Genomic DNA, 25,269 nt, shown 5'->3' on the forward strand with positions numbered 1-25,269 from the left:
TCGCTGTACCTGCATACTAAGTTTTTGAGATTCGTGCACGAAAACACCTAGATCCCTCTGCACCTGGAATTTTGCAGTCGTTCTCCTGTTAAATAATACTGAGCTTTTTTATTCCTCCTGCCAAAGTGAACAACAACTTCACTTTTTGCTACATCTGCCAGATTTTTGCCCAATCACTCAATTTATCTATATCCATCTGCAACCTCATGTCTTCTTCACAACATACTTTCCTACCGATCTTTGTGACATCTGCAAATTTAGTTACTGTGTCTTCACCCCCCCTCATCTAAGTCATTGATGTAAATTGTAAAAAGTTAAGGCCCCAGCACAGGCTCTTGCAAGACTACACTCGTCACATCCTGCCAAATACCCATTTATGATATTCTTTTCCGCCAGCCAGCCAATCTTCTATCCAGGCTAATATGTTACCCTCTGGACCATGAGCTTTAATTTTCCACAATAACCTTTGATGCGGTACCTTATCAATTGGATAGATTGGTTTTGTCCTGTTTTTTGTGAACAAGACCGCAGGAGGAGGCAGAGTTGCATCATCCCCTCAGTGCTTCAGTCTCATCTTTTGCATTGCTATGCTGGGCTTCATCATTGAAGGTATGGATGCTTGAGGACCCACCTTTATTTTGTTGTTTAATTTTCCACCGCCATGCATGACTGGATGTTATAGGACTGCTGAGCTCTGGTCTGATCTGATCAGTTGGTTGTTGGATTGTTTAGCTATGTCTTAGCATGCTGCCCTCATTGTTTAGCATGTATATAGTCCTGTCTTATAGCTTCACCAGGTTGGCACCTCATTTTCAGGCATGCCTGGTGCTGCTCCTGTCAAGCTCTCCTACAGTACCCAATCATTATCATCTTAGGCAATCCAAGATAAAGGAAGACTTGTTTCCTCTCTGATTCGATGGGTTCTGAAATAGCTGGTAATTCTAAAGCGTGACCCGCAGACTCTGCCACATGCAGGGCAGGTGGTGCTTGAAAGGATGGGTAGATGAGTTGTTTGAAGGTTATGCACTCCCTCAGACACCTCAACTTCACCTCTACACATTGCCGAAGTCTCTCCATGTGCTCGGTGCCTGCCCGAATGAGCCTTCACCATTTTGGTTGTTCATAAACCAGGGCCTCCCCCAAGTCATTGGGTACGTTTCAGTTCTTCACAGATGCTTTGAGGGCATCCCTAAAGCGTTTCCACTGTCCTCCTGAGAGTCTCCTGACTGAGTTCCAAGTAGAGCAGTCGTTTCCTATCGTGACATAACTCACTGAACTAGGTTTAGCCTCGGGCTTGGTGGCAATGGTAGACTGAGGGATATGTCAGGCCATGAGGTTACAGATTGTGGTCCAATACAATTCTGATGCATTCCAGCCAGAGGAACAGTGACCATAATATCAGGTTTAGAATGGTTACGGAAATGGACAAGGTACAAATCAAGCATAAAATTAAGAGGAGGGATAATTTCAGCAAATTAAGGGGTCTGGCCAATGTTCCCTCTAAGTTGCATGGCCACACAGCAATCTACAATGTACTGCTTAGTGAAACATAAGCTGCACGTAACTAATGTTCTCTTTAACATGTACTCAAGTGTGGCTGCACTGAAACCTTAAACATACTGTGCAATGCAACAAAAAAGGCTGCACACAAAGAAGAAAAATGAGAGAGTATTGGATTTTACTCAAGTCGGCATGTAAAATAGTAATTGAACAATGGGAGGCCGTCAATGACAGGGTGGTTCAGGTACAGAGAAGACATCTCCACAATGGGGAAAAGGAAGGGCGTCCAAGCCTAGAGATCCCTGTGTGACAAACGGCAGATCAAAATGAACCAAAAAAATGAGGCTTTTGACAAATGCATAGCTGATAACATTAGGGAGCCAAAATGAATACCAAGTAAGGAGGAGATCCTAAAATAGAAAGTAAGAGGGGCAGATAGAATATAAGAATAGATTGATGTTCCCTTTTATGTTAGCTGCTAAAGTCTTTCACAAAAATGTAAATGTAAATAGTGAAAATAGTCAACAGTCAAATTGTACTATGCAGGTTGAGGGATGGCGGAAGTACTAAATGAGTACTTTGCATCTGTGTTCACTACAGATGATGCTGCCAACATAATAGCAATGCTGGATAATACAGAGGGACTTAAAAGGTTGGCATTACTCAGAAGTCACAGTTTAGATGGGATGCATCCTAGATGACCAAGGAAACTAAGGGTGGAAGCTGCAGAGGAGTTGGCCACAATCTACCAATCCTCAGATATTGGGTGGTGACCAAGGACAGGGGAATTGAAAGATTACACCAGTTTTTAAAAAAGGGGAGGGTGTAAACCTAGCAACTACAGGCCAGACAACTGAATGTCAGTAGAGAGGAAAAGATTGGAGACAATGGAAGATAAAATGATTTGGCAAAAAGTGTGGCTAATTCATGAAAATCAGCATGGATTTATTAAAGGCAAATCACGTTTGGCTAATTTGATGGAGTTAATTTACTGAAGAGTTGATGAGGATAGTGCGATTGAAAAGTATATGGACTTTGAAAAGGTGACAAAGTATCTCACAATAGAGTTGTTAGAAAATTGAAGCCCTGAGGATTAAAAAGGACAGTGGCAACATGGATACAAAACTGGTTAAAGGGAAAAAAAAGAGCAGTGGAGTAATCTCTGGATTACTTCTGGTGCCACATGCTAGAGAAAGTAGAAATAGGAAGATGGGGAGGATCAATACATGGCGCAGGATGGAGGGCTTCAGATTCTTGGGATATTGCAACCAATTCTGGAGCAGGAAGCACCAATTCAAAATTGAAAGGTTGTACAGGACTGAGACCAAGGTACTCTTGGCAAGGTTCACTTGTGCGGTGGGGGAGGGTTTAAATTAAATTCACTGGTCAGTTTCAGTGTTGGATAGGGTTTTAGAAACAATAATCAGGGGGGAAAAAATAATCAACAGGCATTTGGAAGAGGTTTGAGCTAATTAAGCAGAGCCAGCACATAACTGTAAAAATCAGGTTGTGCCGGCCTAACCTAACCGATTTTTTTGATGAAATAACAGAATGTTCATGAAGGGAAAGCAATGGATGTTACCCAAATGGATTTTAAGAAAGCCATTGACAAAGCACCACAAAAGGTTGGTTAACAAAATTGAGGCTCACGGAATAGGAGGGTCAATGTCAGTTTGGATAGAAAGTTGGTTTAAGGACAGAAAACTGAGTCATGGTAAATGGCTGTTTTTCAGACTGGAGGATGGTCGACAGTTGTGCTCCCAAAGGCTCAGCGTTAGGATCAACCACTGTTTTTTTTTTTATTTTTAAATGACTTGGAAAGTAAAATACAAACTAAAATTTCAAAATATGCCTATGATTCCAAATTTGAGGTATGGCTGACAGTGACGATGATAACAATCAACTGCAACAGGACAGACAGGCTAGCAGAACGGACAGGCAAGTGGAATTTAATACAGGGAAGTGTGAGGTGATATACTTTGGCAGAAGGGATAGGGAAAGACAATACAGATTAAATGGCATAGTTCTAAAGAACATGCAGGAACAAAAGAACCTAGGGATTCATATGCATAGGTCTTTGAAGATAGTAGGACATAGTGACACAGCTAGCAAGGCATATGGGCCTTAGTATTGAGTACAAAAGCAGAGAAGCTAAGCTGAACTTGTCTAAAGTTCTGGGTAGGTCACAACTACAGTACTGCATCCAGTTCTGGTCACCACTCTTTAGGGTGTGGTGGCTCTTGAAAAGGTGCAGAGATTCACCAGAATGGTTCCAGGGAAGGAGGATTTTAGCTCAGAGGTTGGGTAGTAGAAGCTGGTGTTGTTCCCCTTGGAACAAAAGGAGATTAAAGGGAGATTTCTGTGAATGACAACTAATCAAAGCAACTGTTGTCAAGTGAAATAAAATATTTCTGCTGAAACAGACTGCAGAATTGAATTCACTCCTGGGAACACAAAGGTTTAGTAACAGTATCTAAGCAGAGCGTCAACCTGCAAATCCTACATTGTCTTTTTACTTGCTATGCTTGTTGCTTCATCATTGGAACAGCAATAATAAAAAGAGAGGCATTTGGTTATCATCCTTTTCATCTTGGCTCTTGGATTTTGGGTCCTAGCCAGAGATGTTGAGTTAGAATTATAGAATCAGAATTGTGACAGCACAAAAGGCGGCCTTGTCCTGTCCCTGGCTGCTTGCTGCAACAGCAACTCAACCATCCCACTTCTCTGCCCTTTCCCTGTAGCCCTGCAAATTTCAAAGGTAATATCCATTTCCTTTTGAAAGCCACAATTGAAATTTCCTAACACACACAGACATGACATTACAGACCCTAACCACATGCTGCTTAAAAAACGCTTTTCCTCATGCCGATGAAAGCAAAATATTGCGGATGCTGGGAATCTGAAATAAAAACAAAAATGCTGGAAAAACTCAGGTCTGGCAGCATCTGTGGAGAGAAACAGAGTTAATATTTCTAGTCCATATGACTCTTCGGAGCTGAAGAGAAGTAAAAATGTGATGGGTTTTATACTGTTTAAGAGGGGATGGAGCAAAATAGAGCTAAGGAAAGACTGACCTGTCCAAATCCCTCATGCTTTTGAAGACTGCTATCAAATCTCTCCTAGCTTCCTCCATCAAGAACAAACCCAGCTTCTCCAAGGCGCTTGTCACACCATGAGACAACCGGTCTCACTAAACTCCATCCTTCATCCAAGCGTTTCTATTCTCCACTCTCAAAGAACTCGCTTCAGAATCTTCTCCCCAACGAAACTCTCTCTTGATGCCTTCCACAAGGGTCCGCCTCCAGCGTTTCAAACTCTCCTTCTGATGTTCCTCTCCCCTGGATCGCCACATGCATTCAAGCTCTGCCTTTCATGCACTCCCTCTGATACCTAGTCATGCCAATAGAACGCCACTGCTTTACATGCCCATAGTAAGGAGTTTGGCTATCTTCGCACAAGCCTATTTTGCTTGAAGTCTGCATCCTCCAGCTTTCTCCCTTCAAGCTTGGAGCCTTCCTTTGCTCCTCACTCTTAACTTCATTTAACCGGACCTCTTCCAGATTCTGTTCTTTTCCTTAGACCCAAAGAAGACCTTCTAGTCATTCTCCTGTTCCACTCCCTGGTTCTGGCTTCTTCTTTGGTTTGGGACTTGCTATCTGCCCCTCTCCTATGCTGCTTCTCTGGCAAATCCTTTCAACTGAACTGAAATTACTTTTCTGTTTTTCTCTTGTCTGAGTCTCTCGCTCTCTGGATCCCTGTTGCTAGGCAACAGCAGTTTTTACTACCTTGTGGTTTTTTTAAAAACTTCCCTTCAAGAGTCATTAAACCTCATTAGAATGCAGGCATCTTAAACTGAAACCAAAACTCAAGATCCCTCCTTTCTTAACACATACAGAAATACAAACTAAACTTAAATTAAGCTAAAACTAATTCCTAACACGCACAAATACAAATATAACTTAAACTCTCTAGTACCTAACAAAACAGAGGATTCCACAAACATCTTAGCTCTGAGACACATCATGTAATGTGGTTGCCATGGGGACAGAAATTCAAATAGAAACCCATTGAAGCAAGGTGGAAGTTTTAACACCTTTTCACAGTATCTCACAAGAATAGCTGCTGTTCAAGACACAGAAATAAAGGAGCTACTGCTGCGGGAAAGCAGGATGAACTGTTTTTCATGTTAACATCCAAGCAGGGTGCTTTTGAGAGTTGTTTCTGTTCAAACGAAAGGGAACAGGACAGACAGGGCTCTTGAACATTTAATGAACAGGGAGTCGCCAAGGTGTGACTTGCTAGTGATAACTGTATCCGGAACTCGGACTGAAAGGAATGTTTATTGAAGGGTACTGGAAGTTCCGACCTGGCATAACGGGGAGAAATGAACCTCCACTGAAGAACTGTGAGTGACCGTGGGACTGTTCCTGTAATGCTACATATCTGATGAAAGCGTGGCACACAATGAAAGGGTTTCATAAAACTTATTTTGGCTGTGTTAGGCGGTGAATGCAAAACATGCCTTTTCCTTTAGTTTGATGTATTAGCTGCCAGTTAATTCACGTTTGATCTATGTTCATTTTAGTTTGGTTGTTGTCGTAAAAGTCTTGAAATCTTGTCCTTTGGTTGTTTGGGAAATTCATCTCTTTTTAAGAGATATTGGTCTAAATGAGGATTGTAACAACGTTTATCAGTATCCCCCCTCATACTTCACAATATTTCCAAATTTTGTCTCATCAGCAAATTTCCCTATACACCCACGTCTAAATCATTAACATACATCAAGAAAAGCCATGGTCTTAGTATCAACCCCTGGGGGAGCCCCACAAAACAACTTCCTCCAGTCCGGAAAACAACACCTCACTTTTTCTATTTCCTGTTTGCCAGCCAACTGTGTATCCATGCTGCCACTGTCTCTTTTATTCTATGGGCTTTAACCTTGCTGACAAGCTGTCACGTATTACTATATTAAACGTCTTTTGGAAGACCATGTAGACCATATCAACCACTTTACCCTTGTCAACCTACGTACTCAATCAATTTAGTTAAACACAGATTTGTCTTTAACAAGGCAGTGCTTGGTTTTCCTTAATCAATCAACATATGTCCAAGCGACTTAATTTTGTCCTCGATTACGTATGTTTCTAAAAGTTTTCCCACCACCAAGGTTAAACCAACCTGTGGTTGCTGGATTAATCCTTCCACCCTTTTTTGAATAAGGGGATGGCATTTGCAATTCTCCAAACCTCTGACACCACTCCCGTACTAAGGAGGATTGGAAGGTTACGGACAGTGACTCCGCAATTTTCATCCCCACTTCACTCAGTATTCTCAGGTACATCTCAGCCGGTTTACCAGAGTTCAACTGGCTTATGGTAATAACAGGAGTACTGTGCGTCTATCATTGACGGTGCACTCAAACATAAAAACATCTTAAATAACAGCACCTAAAACTGCAGGCCACAAGTGGAGATAGAGGGTCCTAACCCTAACTGTACCATCAAATCTCCCAAATAAGCTATTAGACAATAAATAGCATCAGAAAAAAAGAAAATGCTTCAGATCAGGTCAGATCACCGAGTTATACAAATGCTTACTAGCATTTTAACAATGCAACAGTGCTTTAACTTGGAGGCCTTTGATCCCAAATTCTACAATATACAACATGAGTACCTGCTCAATGCTGGGATCCTCTGACAAGCTATAAAAATACAAAATCAATTAACCAAATGAGGTGGTGATACTAAGTGCAGAGGAGCACCAAGGCTAAATGAAAACATTAAAAACTTGTTTCAAAAAGGTAGGATCAATGAATGATTAAAAACAAACACAAACACTGTGATGTTAAAAGTTTTGAATAATCCAGCAGCAATTTGCTTTTAAAGCTGCATTCAGAATTTCAGGGTTTGATCTCATGGTGAAATAAAGCAAACATATGAACTGGCTGCTTATCACAATGCTAAATTAAATTACTTTTGTTTTAAGAACAGTACTTACTTTTTAATACAATTTGTCATGAGCAAGTGGACATCTTGCCGTTCATCAAGCAATAACATAGCACCTAGATAACCAATCCGTTTGTCTGTAAATTTTTGTGAGGCAATCAGCTTTAGGCACTCCAACTGCAGTGAACAAAAACACAAGCAAAATATTTTACAAACAAGACAACTTCAATATTGAAGATTCAGAAGGAACAAAACACTCATGGGCTCAGAATTTCATCACGATAATCACAAATTTAGGCACAATTTTTTTTTAAAGAATTATAGAACACAAGGGATAAGAGTTACTGCCCTCGCTTAGGTATACTTTTGCTTCTGCTTGAAGTCAAACCTGTGGCCAGTCATAAAACAGAGACAAATCTGCACTATAGAATATAGTGATAACTGCATAAATTGTACTAGGATGAGGAGCAGTTCAACAAATTACTTCAACACCAAAAGGATCAGAAAACAAGGACTAGAACCAAGATGACTACAGGGATGAATTTTAACCAATTCTAGGATAGATTTTGGCACTACCCAAATATCCAAGTCAAAATAAGGCATCAAATGTAGATAGCTAAGGAACAAGAAAACAAAAAGGTATATAGAAAAATTTCTATGCAAAGTTTTCAATAAAAGAAGCCAATTACATATATTTCAAGAAAAAAATAGAAACAGAAGGGGGCAATGTATTAGGCTCAAAAACTATTCAATTCAGATTCAGTACCGTGATATTAACATTTACTGTGAGAACATAAAGCCTTAGATACCCCACTTTTGCACAATTAAGGCACATTTTCAATGTGGCAGGACTTCTGTCCACAATTTAGACACACCCCTGAAACCAAACAGTTTTCATAAACTAGTACAGCACAGGAGACCATCTGTGTCAACTCTTTCAAATAGCAATCCACTAAGTCCCACTCACTTGCTCTTTATCCACATGTTTGCACTTTTCCTCCAAGCATTTATCTAATTCCCTATTGAAAGCTACTATTGAATCTGTATCTACGTCCCTATCAGACAGTTTATTTCAAATCCGAACCACTTATTGCGTAAAAAAGTTTTTTCTCAAGTTGCCTCTAGTTCTTTTACCAATCACCTTAAATCTAGCCCTCTGGTTACTGACCCTCCTGCTGGGGGAAACCACTTCACCTCATTTACTCTATCTACCCGTCATGATTTTAAATACCTATCAAATCTTTTCTTAGCCTTCTTTATTAACTGCTTTGTTAATGTATCCATCCACCTTCATAAATTTGTACACAAACACCCTCAGATTGCGCTGCTCTGGCATCACCTTTAAAATTGTACAAGTTAGTTTGTATTGTCTCTCCTCATTTTTCCTTCCAAATGCATCAAATCACTTTTCTGCATTGAATTTCATTTGCCATGTATCTGCCCACTCCACGAACCTATGCCCTCTTGAAGTCAAACACTCACTTATTTATCATTGATGATACCTTCAAACAAATATCCAAATCGTGTCTTGTACTCTCAAATCCAAGACATTAATGTAAATCATTAACAACAGTGCGCTTAGCACTGAACCTTGGGAATACCATTGCATACTCCCTCCAAATCAAGAAAGTTAGTCATTCCCCACACTTTCAGGTTTCTATCCATGAGCCAAATTTGTATCCGTACTGCTACTGTTCCTCTTAGCTCATGGGCTTCAAATTTGCTGACAAGCCCACTATGTGGCATCAAACGAACTCCCTTTTCAAAGTCCAGATAGATATTAACTGCGCTGTCCACATCCACCCTCTTTACTTAAATAAAAATTTAGCTTTACTGGCTCCATTTAAACATACCCAACACATTCACATTACACTAGCTGCTATTTGATTTCTTAAGTAGCTGTGTGTCATGCAAGGCTAGATTCATTGTTGGCAAGTTATTATTTTATGGGTCAAGACCAGTTATGCCTGTCCCTTTATGGGGTATGTGGAACATTCCTTGTTCCAGTCCTACTCCGGCCCCCTCCCACAACTCTTTCTCCGGTACATTGATGATTGCTTTGGTACTGCTTCATGCTCTCGTCTGGACCTGGAAAAATTTATTAATTTTGCTTACAATTTCCACCCCTCCATCATTTTCACATGGTCCATCTCTGACACTTCCCTTCCCTTCCTTGACCTCTCTGTCTCAATTTCTGGTGATAGACTGTCCACCAATATCCATTACAGGCCTACCAACTCCCACAGCTACCTCGACTACAGCTCCTCACACACCGCTTCCTGTAACGGCTCCATCCCATTCTCTCAGTTCCTTCGCCGCATCTGTTCTGATGATGCCACTTTCAAAAACAGTTCCTCTGACACGACTTCCTTCTTCCTTGATCGAGGTTTTCCACCCACGGTGGTTGACAGGGCCCTCAACCGTGTCCGGCCCATCTCCCGCGCATCCGCCCTCACACCTTCCTCTCCCTCCCAGAAACATGATAGGGTCCCCCTTGTCCTCACTTATCACCCCACCAGCCTCCGCATTCAAAGGATCATCCTCCACCATTTCCACCAACTCCAGCATGATGCCACCACCGAACACATCTTCCCTTCACCCACCCCTGGCGGCATTCCACAGGGATCGTTCCCTACGGGACACCCTGGTCCACTCCTCCATCACCCCCTACACCTCAACTCCCTCCCACGGCACTTTCCCATGCAACCGCAGAAGGTGCAACACCTGCCCCTTTACTTCCACTCTCCTCACCATCCAAGGGCCCAAACACTCCTTTCAAGTGAAGCAGCATTTCACTTGCACTTCCCTCAATTTAGTTTACTGCATTCGTTGCTCCCAATGCGGTTTCCTGTATACTGGAGAGACCAAACGGAGACCGGGTGACCGCTTTGCAGAACATCTGCGGTCTGTCCGCAAGCATGACCCAGACCTCCCTGTCGCTTGCCATTTCAACACTCCACCCTGCTCTCATGCCCACATGTCCGTCCTTGGCCTGCTGCATTGTTCCAGTGAAGCTCAACGCAAACTGGAGGAACAGCACCTCATCTTCCGACTAGGCACTTTACAGCCTTCCGGACTGAATATTGAGTTCAACAATTTTAGATCATGAACTCTCTTCTCCATCCCCACTCCTTTCCGATCTCCCCCCCCCCCACTTTCCCCAATAATTTATATAGATTTTTCTTTTCCCACCTATTTCCATTATTTTTAAATGTATTTCCATCCATTGTTTTATCTCTACCTTTTAGCCTTTTTTGATTCCTTCACCCCACCCCACCCCCACTAGGGCTATCTGTCCTGCTTTCTACCCTTAATTAGCACATTCCTTAGATAATATCATCACCTTCAACACCTCTTTGTCCTTTTATATGTGACATCTTTTGGTTATCTCCACCTATCACTGGCCCTCTATCCAGCTCTACCTGTCCCCCACCCCTCCCCAAGCCAGCTTATATTTCACCTCTCTTCTATTTTTACTTAATTCTGTTGAAGAGTCATACGGACTCGAAACGTTAAGTGTATTCCTCTCCGCAGATGCTGCCAGACCTGCTGAGTTTTTCCAGGTATTTTTATTTTTGTTTATTATTTCATGGGTGCTGGAGCTAAACCAAATCCTGTTTTCAAACATCTAGGCAGCCTGCATCTTGAGCAGAGATCATTAAATAGCAAATCAAGAACTGTGGGCATTTTCCCCCCTTCAAGAACAGACAGGAATAGAAATAATTTATAATAGCCCCATGGTCACCCAGCTGATGTTAGTTAACTCACTATATACCAGATATAGAATCTAAGCCTCTCTAGACTGCATAGCTCAACTACTCAACAACAGATTAAGGTGTAGCAATATTTTCTTCTCAAAGCAAGTTCATGATAGCGATTCACAACTGACAGCTATTAGTTCAAGTATGAAGTGTGCTGATACATTGAGTATACCAAAACAAATTTAAATTTGACAGTTCTTTTAAAATAACCTCAACATTGCTTGTTTCCATTTTTAACCCCACAAAAAAACTGGCAATTACCTGGCCAAAGTGTGCAGGATATCCTAGCATGTGCATGTACAGTAGTTTTGCCACATTTCGACAGCGATAAGTATTATCTTCCTCCCTGAATGAAGATCGAATTGAAGCACATTCCTTCTGTATCATCTCACGCTCCTCAGCTTGGGTCCTGGCTGTCCGGATAGTCCGGATTAGCTCCCTCAGTCTGATGGGGGCTGGCATCCTCTAAAGTTAAAAAAAACTCAATAAAACACCTCCAGAGAACAAAATCCTAATTATATCCATACTTTGTTAAAATCAAATTAATTTTAAACATACTATTTTGCATCAAAATTTCCAGTGAATCTCAATGCACATCAAAACGTCAAAAAATGGAGTAAATCTGCAGAGATCAATGTAAACAATTAGGACCCAAAAGTAAGCTCACACCACATCTTCCTTCTTTAAGTACGAAGGTTTAAAGTTTCAAGCATCTAGTCATATTTCATGCACATTAGGCACAGTACACTTAAGAATATTTCACTATGGAAGCTTTCCCATTTTTGATGTGATCGATACGGATATGAAAATACATTCAAAGAAACAGAAAAGACAGTGCATGCCTAATAATTGAGGATCTTTTTAAATGCTTAAAATCTCAATAAAAGAATAAAAATAAACTGTTTCCACAGGCAGAAGGGTCAGTAATTGGAGGACATAGATTTAAGGTGATTGGTAAAACAACCAGAGGCGACATGAGCAAACTTTTTTCATAAAATGATTTGCTGTGATATGGAATGCACTGTCTGAAGGAATGGTGGAAGCAGATTCAATAATACTTTTCAAAGAGAATCCAATTAAAATTTACGAGGCTACAGGGAAAGAACAAAGAAAAGTAAAGCACAGGAACAGGCCCTCCGGCCCTCCAAGCCTGCGCCGATCATATTGCCCGTCAACTAAAACATTTTGCACTTCCGGGGTCCGTATCCCTCTATTCCCATCCTATTCATGTATGTGTCAAGCTGCCTCTTAAACACCACTACCGTACCTGCTTCCACCACCTCCTCTGGCAGCGAATTCCAGACACTCACTACCCTTTGCGTAAAAAACTTGCCCCGCACATCACCTTTATAGTTTTCTCTTCTCACCTTAAATCTATATCCCCTAGTAATTGACTCTTCCACCCTGGGAAAAAGCTTCTGACTATCTACTCTGTCCATGCCACTCATAATTTTGTAAACTTCTATCAAGTCCCCCCTCAATCTCCGTCACTCTAGTGAGAACAATCCGAGTTTCTCCAACCTCTCCTCATAGCTAATAACCTCCAGACCAGGCAGCATCCTGGTAAACCTCCTCTGCACCCTCTCCAACGCCTCCATATCCTTCTGGTAATGTGGTGACCAGAATTGCACGCAATATTCCAAGTGTGGCCTAACCAAGGTTCTATACAGCTGCAGCATGACTTCCCAGCTTTTATACTCAATACCCCTGCCAATGAAGGCAAGCATGCCATATGCCTTCCTGACTACCTTATCCACCTGCGTTGCCACTTTCAGTGACCTGTGGACCTGTACACCCAGATCCCTCTGCCCATCGATGCACTTAAGGATTCTGCCATTTACTGTATAATTCCTGCCTGTATTAGACCTTCCAAAATGCATTACCTCGCATTTGTCCAGATTAAACTCCATCTGCCATTTCTCCACCCAAGTCTCCAACCGATCTATATCCCGTTGTATCCTTTGACAATCCTCTTCACTATCTGCAACTCCTCCAACCTTAGTGTTGTCTGCAAACTTACTAATTAGCCCAGTTACATTTTCCTCCAAATCATTTATGTATACTACAAACAGCAAAGGTCCCAGCACTGATCCCTGCGGAACTCCACTAGTCACAGCTCTCCATTCAGAAAAGCAGTCACAGCTCTCCATTCAGAAAGAGTAAGGGTGTGGGATTAACTGGATAGCTCTGTCATAGAGCCAAACTGGCCTCCTTCCATGCAACATTATTTTATGATTCTAAGAATCATCAGTTTCCTGCTTTATCCATAATTCTGGATGTACTTTTCAAATCATTAACCTATAACTTGAACATAAGCACAGCTTTTACCATGGACGTAAAAGCATTATACTGAACAATGCCACTAGTGGCACCGGGATCAAAAAATGGATACATGAGATGAAACAAATCTGGGTGTAATATAATTCTATTCAGGTATCCTCGCATCTTTAGCTGGAAATTTCACCAAATGACGGTGGAGCCATGACATACATGTATTTTTGGAAAAGAGAAAAGAAAACAGGATTTGCCCCAACATTTTGCAGTGAGGTGCAAGTCTTCCAAATGAAGTTTACTATTTTTATTCCATCTGCCCACCAATGCTTTAAAGAGGAAGCTAAGGCATGATTTAAAGCATGTAAGGTTCGCATGTGAGAATTATTTTTAAATCTTTTGTCGACTGCATTTTTATTAAATCAATAAGTGAGCTATGCTGCATTTCTTTCCCATCTCTAGATACCCTGAGCTGAACCACTATACTTCTGGATATTGTTTCCATTAGAGAATTGAACAAGTAACAATGATACATGCCTAAGTCAGGGTGGTGTTTGACTAGGAGGGGAACATTTGAAACACACATTGTTTTTCTAGATATTTTCAATAATTTGACTTATTTCTTGTTCTTTTACTATGGTAAGTTTGGCTATTTGATTCATGTCAATTAAGAATCCAATTCACTTCAATAAAGAGCATTCCAGAGAAACTTTGTTAGATCAGCCTTCCCTGGTGCTATCCAACGAAAGGACAATATACTCTCCTACAATATCATTAAGTTGTTGCTTTATTTAAAAAGTTTGTTACATAAGCTATGAGAATGTACTGCTCAAGCAGCAAAACAAATATCACAATTACGCTTCATGTTGTTATGCAGTGACAGAAATTGGAAGACCATGCATGCACAACTAAAGAATGTTGCTAGTAAATAAAAAAAGAACATAAGTCACCTGCTACACAGAAAATAGAAATTAGTGAAAGCCTTAATTTTTTTAAAGAAGCAACTCACTGACCACAATTTTCTCCCATTAAGAAAATCAAGGTAGAATGCCAAGGCCCACAGTGTAAGACACAAAAGTTGAAAAGATAAGAAAAAAAACCAGAAAGAGCAGATTTAAAAGCAGGGGATTGTTTGAGAAAGGAAAGTCTTAAGATCTTGAGAGATTTCACAGTTGTGGGGTCTTGAAAAAGATTTAGAATAAGCCACCGAACAAGGAATCTTGAAATTAACACAGTTGAATTTGATGTGGGTGCCAAGAATTCACTTCCCATACATTAAATATAAACTGAAAATGCAGTTTGAACAAAATGAGGTGTTAACATAATCCTAAAGCTGACTTCATGAAAAAGGACACAAGGCCAAAACAAATTTAAAAATTTGATTAGAGACAAGCAAAAACTTCCTATATAAAGTATGTGGACCTTAGAAGTGCAATTCATACTTCTAGCACTGGTGCAAATTGATTCTGACTTCATACCAATGCTAAACTGAGAGCACAAGTATGGGATGCAGGCCTGACTTGAGCCAAGAGAACTGGAATGAGATTCATTCACCAAATGAAAATGCCTTGACTTACACAATCCTTATGTTCTATAAATTTTGAACTTCAAAAGACACACTGAAAGTCATAATCAGTCTAAAGATTGCAGTGGGTAATTTTTTTTTTACAAATATTTTGAGCTAAACATTATGAATGTCAGTGCAGAAGAACAGAACACTAATCCCATGGTGTGCATTCTATGTCACCAGAGAGTTACAGAATGGTTACGGCACCCTTCATGTCGGTACTGGTTCTCTGCAGAGGCAATTCAACTTGTCCTACTTCTAAGTCCTTTCCCTGAAAGTCTCCATTTTTTTAAATCTTCAGGTGCTGTACAGGCTTGAAATAGCTTCTATGGGTATGTAAACTATGTAAAGATTAGCAAAGACACATGTGGGTCCATTATAGGCAGGGTAGAATTTATGATGGGGAATAGGGAAATGGCAGGGAAGCTAAATAATTACTTTTTGTAACTTTTCACAGAGGAAGATACAAAAAAACTTCCCTGAAATAATAGAGAACCAAAGAACAAGTAGGAATGAGAAACTAAAAAGAATTATTATTAGTAAAAAAGTAGCACTGGAGAAATTCATGAAACTGAAATTTGATAAATCCCCAGGACATGATAATCTACATCCCAGAGTGTTGAGATGTGGCTATTGAAATAGTGGATGCATTGGTGGTCATCTTTCAAAATTCTATAGATTCTGGAGCAGTGCCTGCAGATTGAAGGTTGCAAATGTAACCCACAAATTAAAAGAGGGAGAAAGAAAACGGGGAACTACAGACCTGTTAGCCTGAAATCAGTAGTAGGGAAATACTAAATCTATTACAAGGATGTGATAAGTGAACACTTAGAAAATAATGATCTGACTGGGCAGAGTCAACATAGATTTATGAAAGGGAGATCAGGTTTGACAAACTGAGTGGAGTTTTTTTGAGGCTGTTTCTTGCAGAATAGATGAGGGGAACCAGTAGGTGTGGTGTATTTGGATTTTTAGAAGGCTTTCAATAAAGTTCCACACAGGAGGCTAGTAAACAAAATTAGAGCACTTTTTAAGCCAGTATGTAGAAGGTCCTACAAGAGAGGGGGCGGTCCTGGACTTAATTTTAGGGAGTGAAGCCAGGCAAGTGGTAGAGGTATCAAAGGGGGAGCTTTTTGCAGATAGTGATCATAACTCCGTTAGATTCAAGGTTGTTATGGAAAAGGATTAGAATCGGCCAGAAATTAGAGTTCTAAATTGGGGGAAGGCCGATTTTAATAAGATGAGATATGATTTGGCCAGGGTGGACTGGGAGCAGCTACTTTTAGGTAAATCTGCGCCAGAGCAGTGGGACTCAGTCAAGAAGGAAATAGGGAGAGTACAAGGCCAACATATTTCAGTAAAGACAAAGGGTGGGACCAACAAATCCAGGGAACCCTGGATGTTGATGATATACAGGATTGGATAAAGAGAAAAAGGGAGGCTTATGGCAGATACAGAGGGCTCAAAACAGCAGAAGGCCTAGAGTAGTATCGAATGTGTAGGGGGGAGCTTAAAAAGGAAATTAGGAGAGCAAAAAGTGGGCATGAAAAAAACAGTGGCAGGTAAAATAAAGGAAAATCCAAAGTTATTTTATAAGAACAGTAACAGTAAGCGGATAACTAGGGAAAGAGTAGGGCCCATTAAGGACCACAGTGGTAATTTGTGTGTGGAGCCAGAAGGCGTAGGTAGGATTCTAAACGAATACTTTGTGCCAATGTTCACAAGTGAGGGGGACGACGCGGATATGGAAATCAGGCAGAAGGACTGAGATATAATTAAAGAAATTAGCATAGAAAGGGAGGAGGTTATAAGTGGTCTGGCAGGCTTAAAAGCAGATAAATCTCCAGGCCCGGATGAAATGTATCCAAGGCTGTTGAGTGAGGCAAGGGAGGAGATAGCAGGAGCGCTGGCAATAATTTTCAATACCTCTCTGACCACAAGAGGTGCCAGAGGACTGGAGGTCAGCCAATGTGGTACCGTTATTCAAGAAAGGAGGAAGGGATAAACCAGGGAACTACAGGCCAGTCAGTTTAACCTCAGTGGTGGGGAAACTATTGGAAGCAATTCTGAGGGACAGAATTCATCTACAATTGGAGAAGCAGGAATTAATCAAGGACAGTCAGCATGGTTTTGTTAAGGGGAGGTCATGTCTGACCAATTTGATTGAATTTTTCAGAGGTGACCAGGTGTGTAGATGAGGGCAATGCATTTGACCTAGTCTACTTGGACTTCAGCAAGGCCTTTGATAAAGTCACGCATGGGACACTGATAACGAAGGTAAGAGCCCATGGGATCCAAGGCAATTTGGCAAATTGGATCCAGAATTGGCTGAGTGGCAGGAAGCAGAGGGTGATGGGTCGATGGGGTGTTTTTGTGATTGGATGCCTGTGTCCAGTGGAGTTCCACAGGGATCGGTGTTGGGTCCCTTGCTGTTTGTGGTATATATAAACGACTTAGACTTGAATGTAGGAGGGTTGATCATTAAGTTTGCAGAAGACACGAAAATTGGTGGGGTGGTAAATAGTGAGGAGGATAGCCTTGGACTACAGGAAGATATAGGCGGGCTGGTCAGATGGGCTGATCAGTGGCAAATGGAACTTAATCTGGATAAATGTGATGCACTTGGGCAAGACAAACAAGGCACGGGAATACACGATGAATGATAGGACCCTGACAAGTACTGAGGATCAGAGGGACCTTGTTGTGCATGTCCACCGGTCCCTTAAGGTAGATAAGGTGGTTAAAGAAAGCATATGGGATACTTGCCTTTATTAGCCAAGGCATAGAATATAAGAGCAGGGAGGTTATGCTGGAACTGTATAAAACACTTGTCAGGCCACAGCTAGAGTACTGTGTGCAGTTCTGGAATCTGCATTATAGGAAGGACGTGATTGCACTAGAGAATGTGCAGAGGAGATTTACCAGGATGTTGCCTGGGCTGGAGAGTTTTAGTTATGAGGAGAGATTGGATAGACTGGGGTTATTTTCTCTGGAACAGAGGAAATTGAGGGGGGACATGATTGAGGTGTATAAAATTATGAGTGGCATAGATAGCGTGGACAGGAAGGAACTTTTCCCCTTGATGGAGGGGTCAATAACCAGGGGGAATGGATTTAGGGTAAGGGGCAGGAGGTTTAGAGGGGATATGAGGAAGAATTGTTTCACCCAGAGGGTGGTGGGAATCTGGAACTCACTGCCTGAAAGAGTGGTAGAGGCAGAAACCCTCATAACATTTAAGTAGTATTTGAATGTGCACTTGCGATGCCATGGCATTCTAGGCTATAGGGCCTAGTGCTGGAAAATGGGATTAGAATAGTTAAGCACATGTTTGATTGGCGCAGACTCGATGGGCCGAAGGGCCTTTTTCTGTGCTGTGGACCTCTATGATTATCAGATAGGGGCAATATAATGGCATGAACTGAGGATTGGTTAATGGACAGAAAACAGTGTAGGAATAAGCAGGCCATTATCAGTTGGCAGGCTGTGACTAATGCGGTACCACAAGGATCAATACTTGGGGCCCAGCTGTTCACAATCTATCAATAATTTGGATGGAGGGACCAAATGTAATATTTCCAGATTTGCAGAGGACAAAAACTAGTTGGGAATGTGTGCTGTGAGGATGATGCAACAAGGCTTCTAGGGGATTTGGACAGGCTAAGTGATTGGGCAAGGACATAGATGGAATATAATGTGGAAAAGTGTGAGGTTATCCACTTTGGTAGGAGAAAGGAGGTGCAGAGTATTTCTTAAATGGTGAGAGATTGGGAAGTGCTGATGTCCAAAGAGACCCGGGTGCCCTTGTTCATAAATCACACAGCGAACATGCAGGTGCAGCAAACAATTAGGAAGGCAAATGGTATGCTGGCCTTATCACAACAGGATTTGAGTACATGAGTAGAGATGTCTTGCTTCAATTGGATAAGACCTTGGTTAGGTCACACCTGGAGTATTGTGTACAATTTTGGTCTCCTTACCTAAGGCAGCATATACTTGCCAAAGAGGGAGTGTAGCAGAGGTTCACCAAACTAATTTCTGGGATGGTGGGACTGTCCTACGAGGAGACTGGGCCCATATTCTCTAGAATTTAGAAGAATGAGATTATCCCACTGAAATTTACAAAATTCTTCACAGGTTAGATGCAGAGAGGGTGTTTCGGGGCCAGCGGGGTGGGGGGCTGTGGAAACTCAGTCATTAAGTATCTTCAAGACAGGTCAATAGATTTCTAGATATTAATGATATCAAGGGATATTGGGATAGCGTGGGAAGGGGGAGTTGAGGTAGACTATCAGTCATGATCTGGCTGAGTGGTGCAGCAGGCGTGAGAGACTCAATGGCCTATTCCAACTCCTCCAATTCTCTTGAAAGCCACAATTAAAATCTGACTCCACAACACTTGGGTAACACATTCCAGATCCTAACCACTCAGTGGATAAAAAAAATGCTCTCATGTCACCTTTGGTTCCTTTGCCAATCACCTTAAATCTGCCCCTTTGGTTCTCTACCCTTCTGCTAAAGGGAACAGTATTTCTCTATCTCCTTTGTACAGTCCACAATGCTTCTCTATCTCCTTTGCACAAATATCTCAATCTTGGAAACTTCTCTCATCTTTCTTTTCAGCCTCTCTTTTCTAATCCCAGCTCCTCCAAAATATCCATGTCACTGAAGTTCCTCATCCCTGGAACCAGGCTCATGAAACATTTATCCACCCTCTCTCAAGCCTTCACATCCTTCCTAAATTGGGGGTGTCCAGATGCTCCAATTGGGACTGAACCAGTGTTTTACATGATGCTCACCATAACTCCTTCGTTTTTGTACTCTATGCCTCTACTTATAAAGTCCAGGATCCCATATGCCTTTTCAATCACTTTCACAATCTGCCCTGTCACCTTCAAAGATTGTAACATATACACCCAGGTCTCTCTGTTCCTGCACACCTTTTAGAATTTTATCCTTAGTTTATCACCTTTTCCAATTCTAACAAAATGTATTGTAAGGAACATAACTTTTTATTTCTGTTGGACTGTTGTAAAAGAACATACCTTCTTATATTTTGTTGGACTATGATAAACTTACAATGGCTGCAGTTTGAAAGACATGTCTACTGGAACAGGATGAGAGATACATACGATGTTGCAGTCCTGGAACAGAGTATGCCATTAAAGACAGGATGGTGCTGGAAAGGAGTCCTGGACCAAGGGAGTTGTCTGGCAAAAACGTTTTAATTGGTTCCTGACCAGGTTTTTGTGTGAGGGCAATGCAGAAGATTAGCTCCTAGCCTGAAAGGAAAAAGACCTAACATTTTGCTCCTATGTTGAAGATTCCAGTAATTCCACAATAGCTAGTTGGCTTTTTCTCCTCGTATCTCTATAACCTGCTCTCTCTTTCTCTCCCTCTCTGAAAACCCCTGTCAAGAAGCAAAAGGAAAAATCACTGTTAGAGACATTGAAAGGCAAGTACTCAACCAGCGAACTAAATACTGAAAGTGCTGGAAGATCACCTCGTATCATCAACGAAGAACTAAAAGGAATTTGGAAGATCAAAATCAACCCTTCGAAGCATGCACTCCAGAATTGGTGCTATTGAACTGTTTTATCCCACCATTAAAATCCATATTCTTTTGTGTCTTGTATGTGTGTGTATAGGGATTTAAGAAGGGGTAGAGTTTAGGTTAGAGTTAGAAATTAGCAATTCATATTTCTTTCTTTTGCTACTGGTTAACGCCAGTTTGTTCAATAAACAGTTGTTTACTTATTAAGGTTACAAACCTGGTGCTCGTATCCTGTTAATCTAAATTAAACTGTTAGAATGGGGGCAATCTGCTGGATTTAGTCAAACTTTTCACATGTCACGGCTCAGGGAACAGTGGGGCTTGATAGTACAGTGCATTATCCCTAGTGAGTCGTGACAGCATCACTTCACACTTCTCTCTATTAAATTTTATCTGCCTCATGTCCGCCCATTTCACCAGCCTATGCCCTTTTGATATTTATCAGTATCCTCCTCACACTTACAATATTTCCAGTGTTCTATTATCCACAGATTTTAAAATTGTGCCCAGCCAGCACACCTAAGTCGAAGTTATTTATATGGGTCAAGAGAAACAATGGACCTAGTACTGGCCTCTGGGAACACTACTGTATACCTTTCACAATCATTTACCACTACTGTTTCCTGTCACTCAGCCAACTTTCGTATCTATGCCACCACTGTCCCTTTTATTCCATGGGTTTCAACTTTGCTGACAAGATTATCAAACACCATTTGTAAATACTTTACACTGAGATTACCCTCAGCAATCTTCTCTGTTACCTCAAAAAAGAAACAAATTAGTTGAATGCAATTTGCCTTTAACAAATCCATGCCTGCTTTCCTTAATTAATCCACACTGTCTAAGCAACTTAATTTTGTCCCAGATCATTCATCATCTCTAGAAGCTTTCCCATCACAGAGGTTAAACTGACTGGCCAGTAGTTGCTGGGTTTATCTTTAAACTTTCCGGAACAAGGGTGTAGCTTTTGCAATTCTCCAGTCCTCTGGCATCACCCCCTCATATATACGGAAAATTGGAAGATTATGGCCAGCACCTCCACAATTTCTGCCTTCACTTCCCTTAGTATTCTCATATGCATCCTGCCTGGCCCTGTTGACTTATCAACTTTTAAGTACAGTCAACCCTTTCTAATACCTCTTCATCAATTTTTAGCTCATTCAGTGTCTCAGCTACCTCCTCTTTTATCATGACTTTAACCAACAGTCTGAGGTACTTTCCATCTGTGTGGGTGAGCATAAAGACTACAGTATAGATAAAGAAAACTTTTATGGCACTATGATGCAGGGTGCCATTCAAGTGAGGGAAGTGAAAAGTAATGTGGTAGTGATAAAGGATAATATAGTCAGGGGGATAGATACTGTTTCTCTGTAGCTTCGACCGTGAGTTCCCACAGTTGTGTTGCCTGCTCGGTGTCAGGGAGAAGGGCATCTTCACAGCCAGAGACAAATTTGGAGTGGGAGGAGGAGGATCCAGTTGTTGTGGTCCATGTAGGAACCAAAGACTTAGATAGAAATAGGGCTGCTGAGGGTGTCTTAGGATTTGGGTTCACATTAAAATGCAGAACCTTAATTATGAATTATTACCCAAGTCACACACTAAGTTGCATAGGGTCAAGCAGTTTAGAGAATTAAACAATTTTAGATCTTAAACTCCCTCCTCCATCCCCTCCACCTTTTCATTTCTTCCCCCATCTTTTTGTTTTTTCCAATAATTTATATAGATTTTTCTTTTCCCACCTATTTCCATTATTTTTAATGTATTCCACCGATCATTTATCTATACCTTTTATGCCCTTTTAGTCTTATTTCCCCCCATCCCCACTACAGCTATCTGTACCTTGCTTGTCCTGCTATCCATTCTTAATTAGCACATTCTTTTAGATAATATCACCACCTTCAACACCTCTTTGTTCATTTGTCTGTGACATCTTTTGGTTATCTCCTCCTATCACTGCTTGCTTATCCCAACAACTCCCCCCACTTCTCTCCCCCCACCCTAAACCAGCTTATATTTCACCCCTCTCCTATTTTTACTTAGTTCTGTTGAAGGGTCATGAGGACACGAAACGTCAACTTTTTCTTCTCCGCCAATGCTGCCAGACCTGCTGAGTTTTTCCAGGTATTTCTGTTTTTGTTGTAGAGAATTAAACAAGTAGCTCAGTGTGATTTTGGGGAAAAAAAAGGTTTCGATTCAAAGGGTACTGGCACAAGTACTGGGGAAGAGGGAGCTGTTCCGTTGAGATGGGCTTCACTTAAAAACAGGCTAGGATTAGTGCCCTGGCGAATCGTATAACTAGGGCTTTAAACTAAAAGGGTGTGGGAGGGCTGGGGCTTTAGGTGAAGGGATGTTTAGAAATCTAAAGAAAAGTAAAGACAATAAAATGGTATAGTAATGAGTAAAGACAAGCAGAGTAGAACAGGTAGGGGCAGAACTTAACAGTAGTAGTTCAGTGAATAAGGTCCATGCAAATAATTGTAAAAAAACCAACATGAAAGGCTGTCACCTGAACACATGAAGCATTTCGGGGAATAGTGGCATGAAGAGAGATAAATGGTTTAGATTTAATCGCCATTACAGAGATATGGTTACAAGGTGACCAAGGTTGAGAAATAAATATTCAGCCGTACACATAATTTCAAAGGTGGACTGAATGGAAGAATAGCAGCCCTGATAGTAAAGGACCTTGGCTCAGAAGACCAGAAAGTAGAATCAGTATGGGTGGAGGTTAGGAATAACAAGGATCAGAAAACACTGGTGAGTAGTTTATTGGCCCCCCCTAACAGTTCTTATACCATTGGTCAGAGCATTAAGCAAGAAATTGTTTGAGTTTGCATCTATGGCAATGCAATAATTGTGGGGGACTGTAGCATTAATAGAGACAGAACGAAACAACTGGCAAAGGTAGTCTGGAAGTTGAGTTTTTAAGATGCTTTTGTGGAACAATACGCTGTGGAATCAACTAGGCATAGTTTACCTCTATTATTGTGCAATGAGGCTGGGTTAATTCATATCCTCATAATAAAAGATCCTCTGAGAAAAATAATCAATAATATAACTGAATTCCACATTGAGCTCAAGAGTGACATGCTTGAGTCACAAACAAGAATCTTAAACTTAAAGCAAATTACATAGGTATGAGGGGAGAACTGGCTACTGTTGACTGGGTAAATAGACTAAAGGGTATGTGGTAAATAAACAGCGGGAAGCATTTCAAGAAACAATTTGCAATGTTCAAAATACATTCCATTAAAAAACAAAAAAACTCAGCAAGCCACAGATGGGCCTTTCTTACTAAGGAAATTAAGGATAGTATTAGCAACATTATACGCCTCTTGTATTCTAAGAACAGTAGTGAACCTGAGGATTGGGAGTGCTTTATAAACCAGCAAAATGTTGATAAAACTTTCCAGGAATATAAAAATGGATTGCAAGAGCTTTGACAAGTGTATAAAAAGGAGAGTAGCTGAAGTAAATCCTGGTCCCTTAGAGGCAGAGACGAGAGAAATTATCAAGAGCAATGAAGAAATGGCAGAGGTACTGAACAAATATTGTCTGTCTTCAAAGTCGAAGGTACAAATTACATACCTGAAATAAAGGGTAAACCAGGGGTAGCTAATGAGGGTGAGGAACAATAGTAACAAAGAAAATTGGAGAAACTTAGGGCACTAAAATCCAACAAATTCTCAGAGCCTGATGACCTACATCCTAGGGTTCTCAAAGAGGTAGCTGCAGAGATTGTGGAAAATGCATCAGGAAAATATCGGAATCTATTACGGAAGTATCAGAAAATCAACATGATTTTACCCAAGGGAAATTGTGTTTGACAAATTTGTTAGAGTTGATGAAGGGAAACCAATAATGTGGCGTACTTGGATTTCCAAAGGCATTCAATAAGGTGACACACAAAAGGTTAATATGCAACATATGGGCTCATGGAGTAAGTAATATATTGGTAGAGGATTGTTTAACAGACAGGGGGCAAAGAGTGGGGATAAATGGAGCATTTTCAAGTTGGCAGGCTGCGACTAGCGGAGTGCTGCAAGAATCAGTGCTGTGGCCTCAGCTATTTACAATCTATACTAATGAATTTGACGGAGAGAGAGTAATGTTTCTAAATTTGCTGACAATACAAATCTAGGTGAGAATGCAAGTTGTGAGGACGATAAAATGAGGCTGCAAAGATAGATCAACAGGTTAATTGAATGGGCAACAAGGTGTCAGATGGAATCTAATGTAAGGAAGTGTGAAGCTATTCACTTCTGTCGTAAGAATAGAAAAGCTTTTCTTTTAAAAAAGATGTGAAATTTGTAAATATTGGATGTTCAGAGGGGCTTGGGTGTATTCATTCAGAACACAAAAAGTTAGTATCCAGGCACAGCAAGCAATTAGGAAGGCAAATTGCATGTTGGCCTTTATCGCAAGGGGACTGGAGTACAAGAAGCAAGAAATCTTGCTACAATTGTACAGAGCTTTAGGGAGACCACACCCGGAAAACAGTGCAGTTTTGGTCTCCATATTTAAAGAAGGATATATTTGCATTGGAGACCGTAAAGCAAAGGTTCATGAGATTGATCCCAGGGATGAGGGGGCTGTCCTATGATAAGAGTTTGAGCAAATTGGACCTACATTCTCTGGAGTTTAAAAGAATGAGAGGTGATCTCATTGAAACAA

The 25,269-nt window shown here is 41.0% G+C and overlaps 1 protein-coding gene across 1 annotated transcript in view; it reads right to left on the bottom strand.

The window, feature by feature from the left end:
* ap1g1 (adaptor related protein complex 1 subunit gamma 1) overlaps positions 1-25,269 on the bottom strand; it is a 148,084-nt gene that overhangs the window by 101,581 nt on the left and 21,234 nt on the right. Inside the window, exons 2-3 of the mRNA XM_078544417.1 lie at positions 11,468-11,671; positions 7,498-7,622 (exon numbers count right to left, since the gene is read on the bottom strand). Coding sequence (XP_078400543.1) covers positions 7,498-7,622; positions 11,468-11,668 — 326 coding nt within the window. The 5' untranslated portion in view covers positions 11,669-11,671. The remainder of the gene's footprint in view (positions 1-7,497; positions 7,623-11,467; positions 11,672-25,269) is intronic.

This window comes from Cetorhinus maximus, chromosome 6, assembly GCF_964194155.1.
Source record: "Cetorhinus maximus chromosome 6, sCetMax3.hap1.1, whole genome shotgun sequence".
In the NCBI taxonomy this organism is placed as follows: domain Eukaryota; kingdom Metazoa; phylum Chordata; class Chondrichthyes; order Lamniformes; family Cetorhinidae; genus Cetorhinus; species Cetorhinus maximus.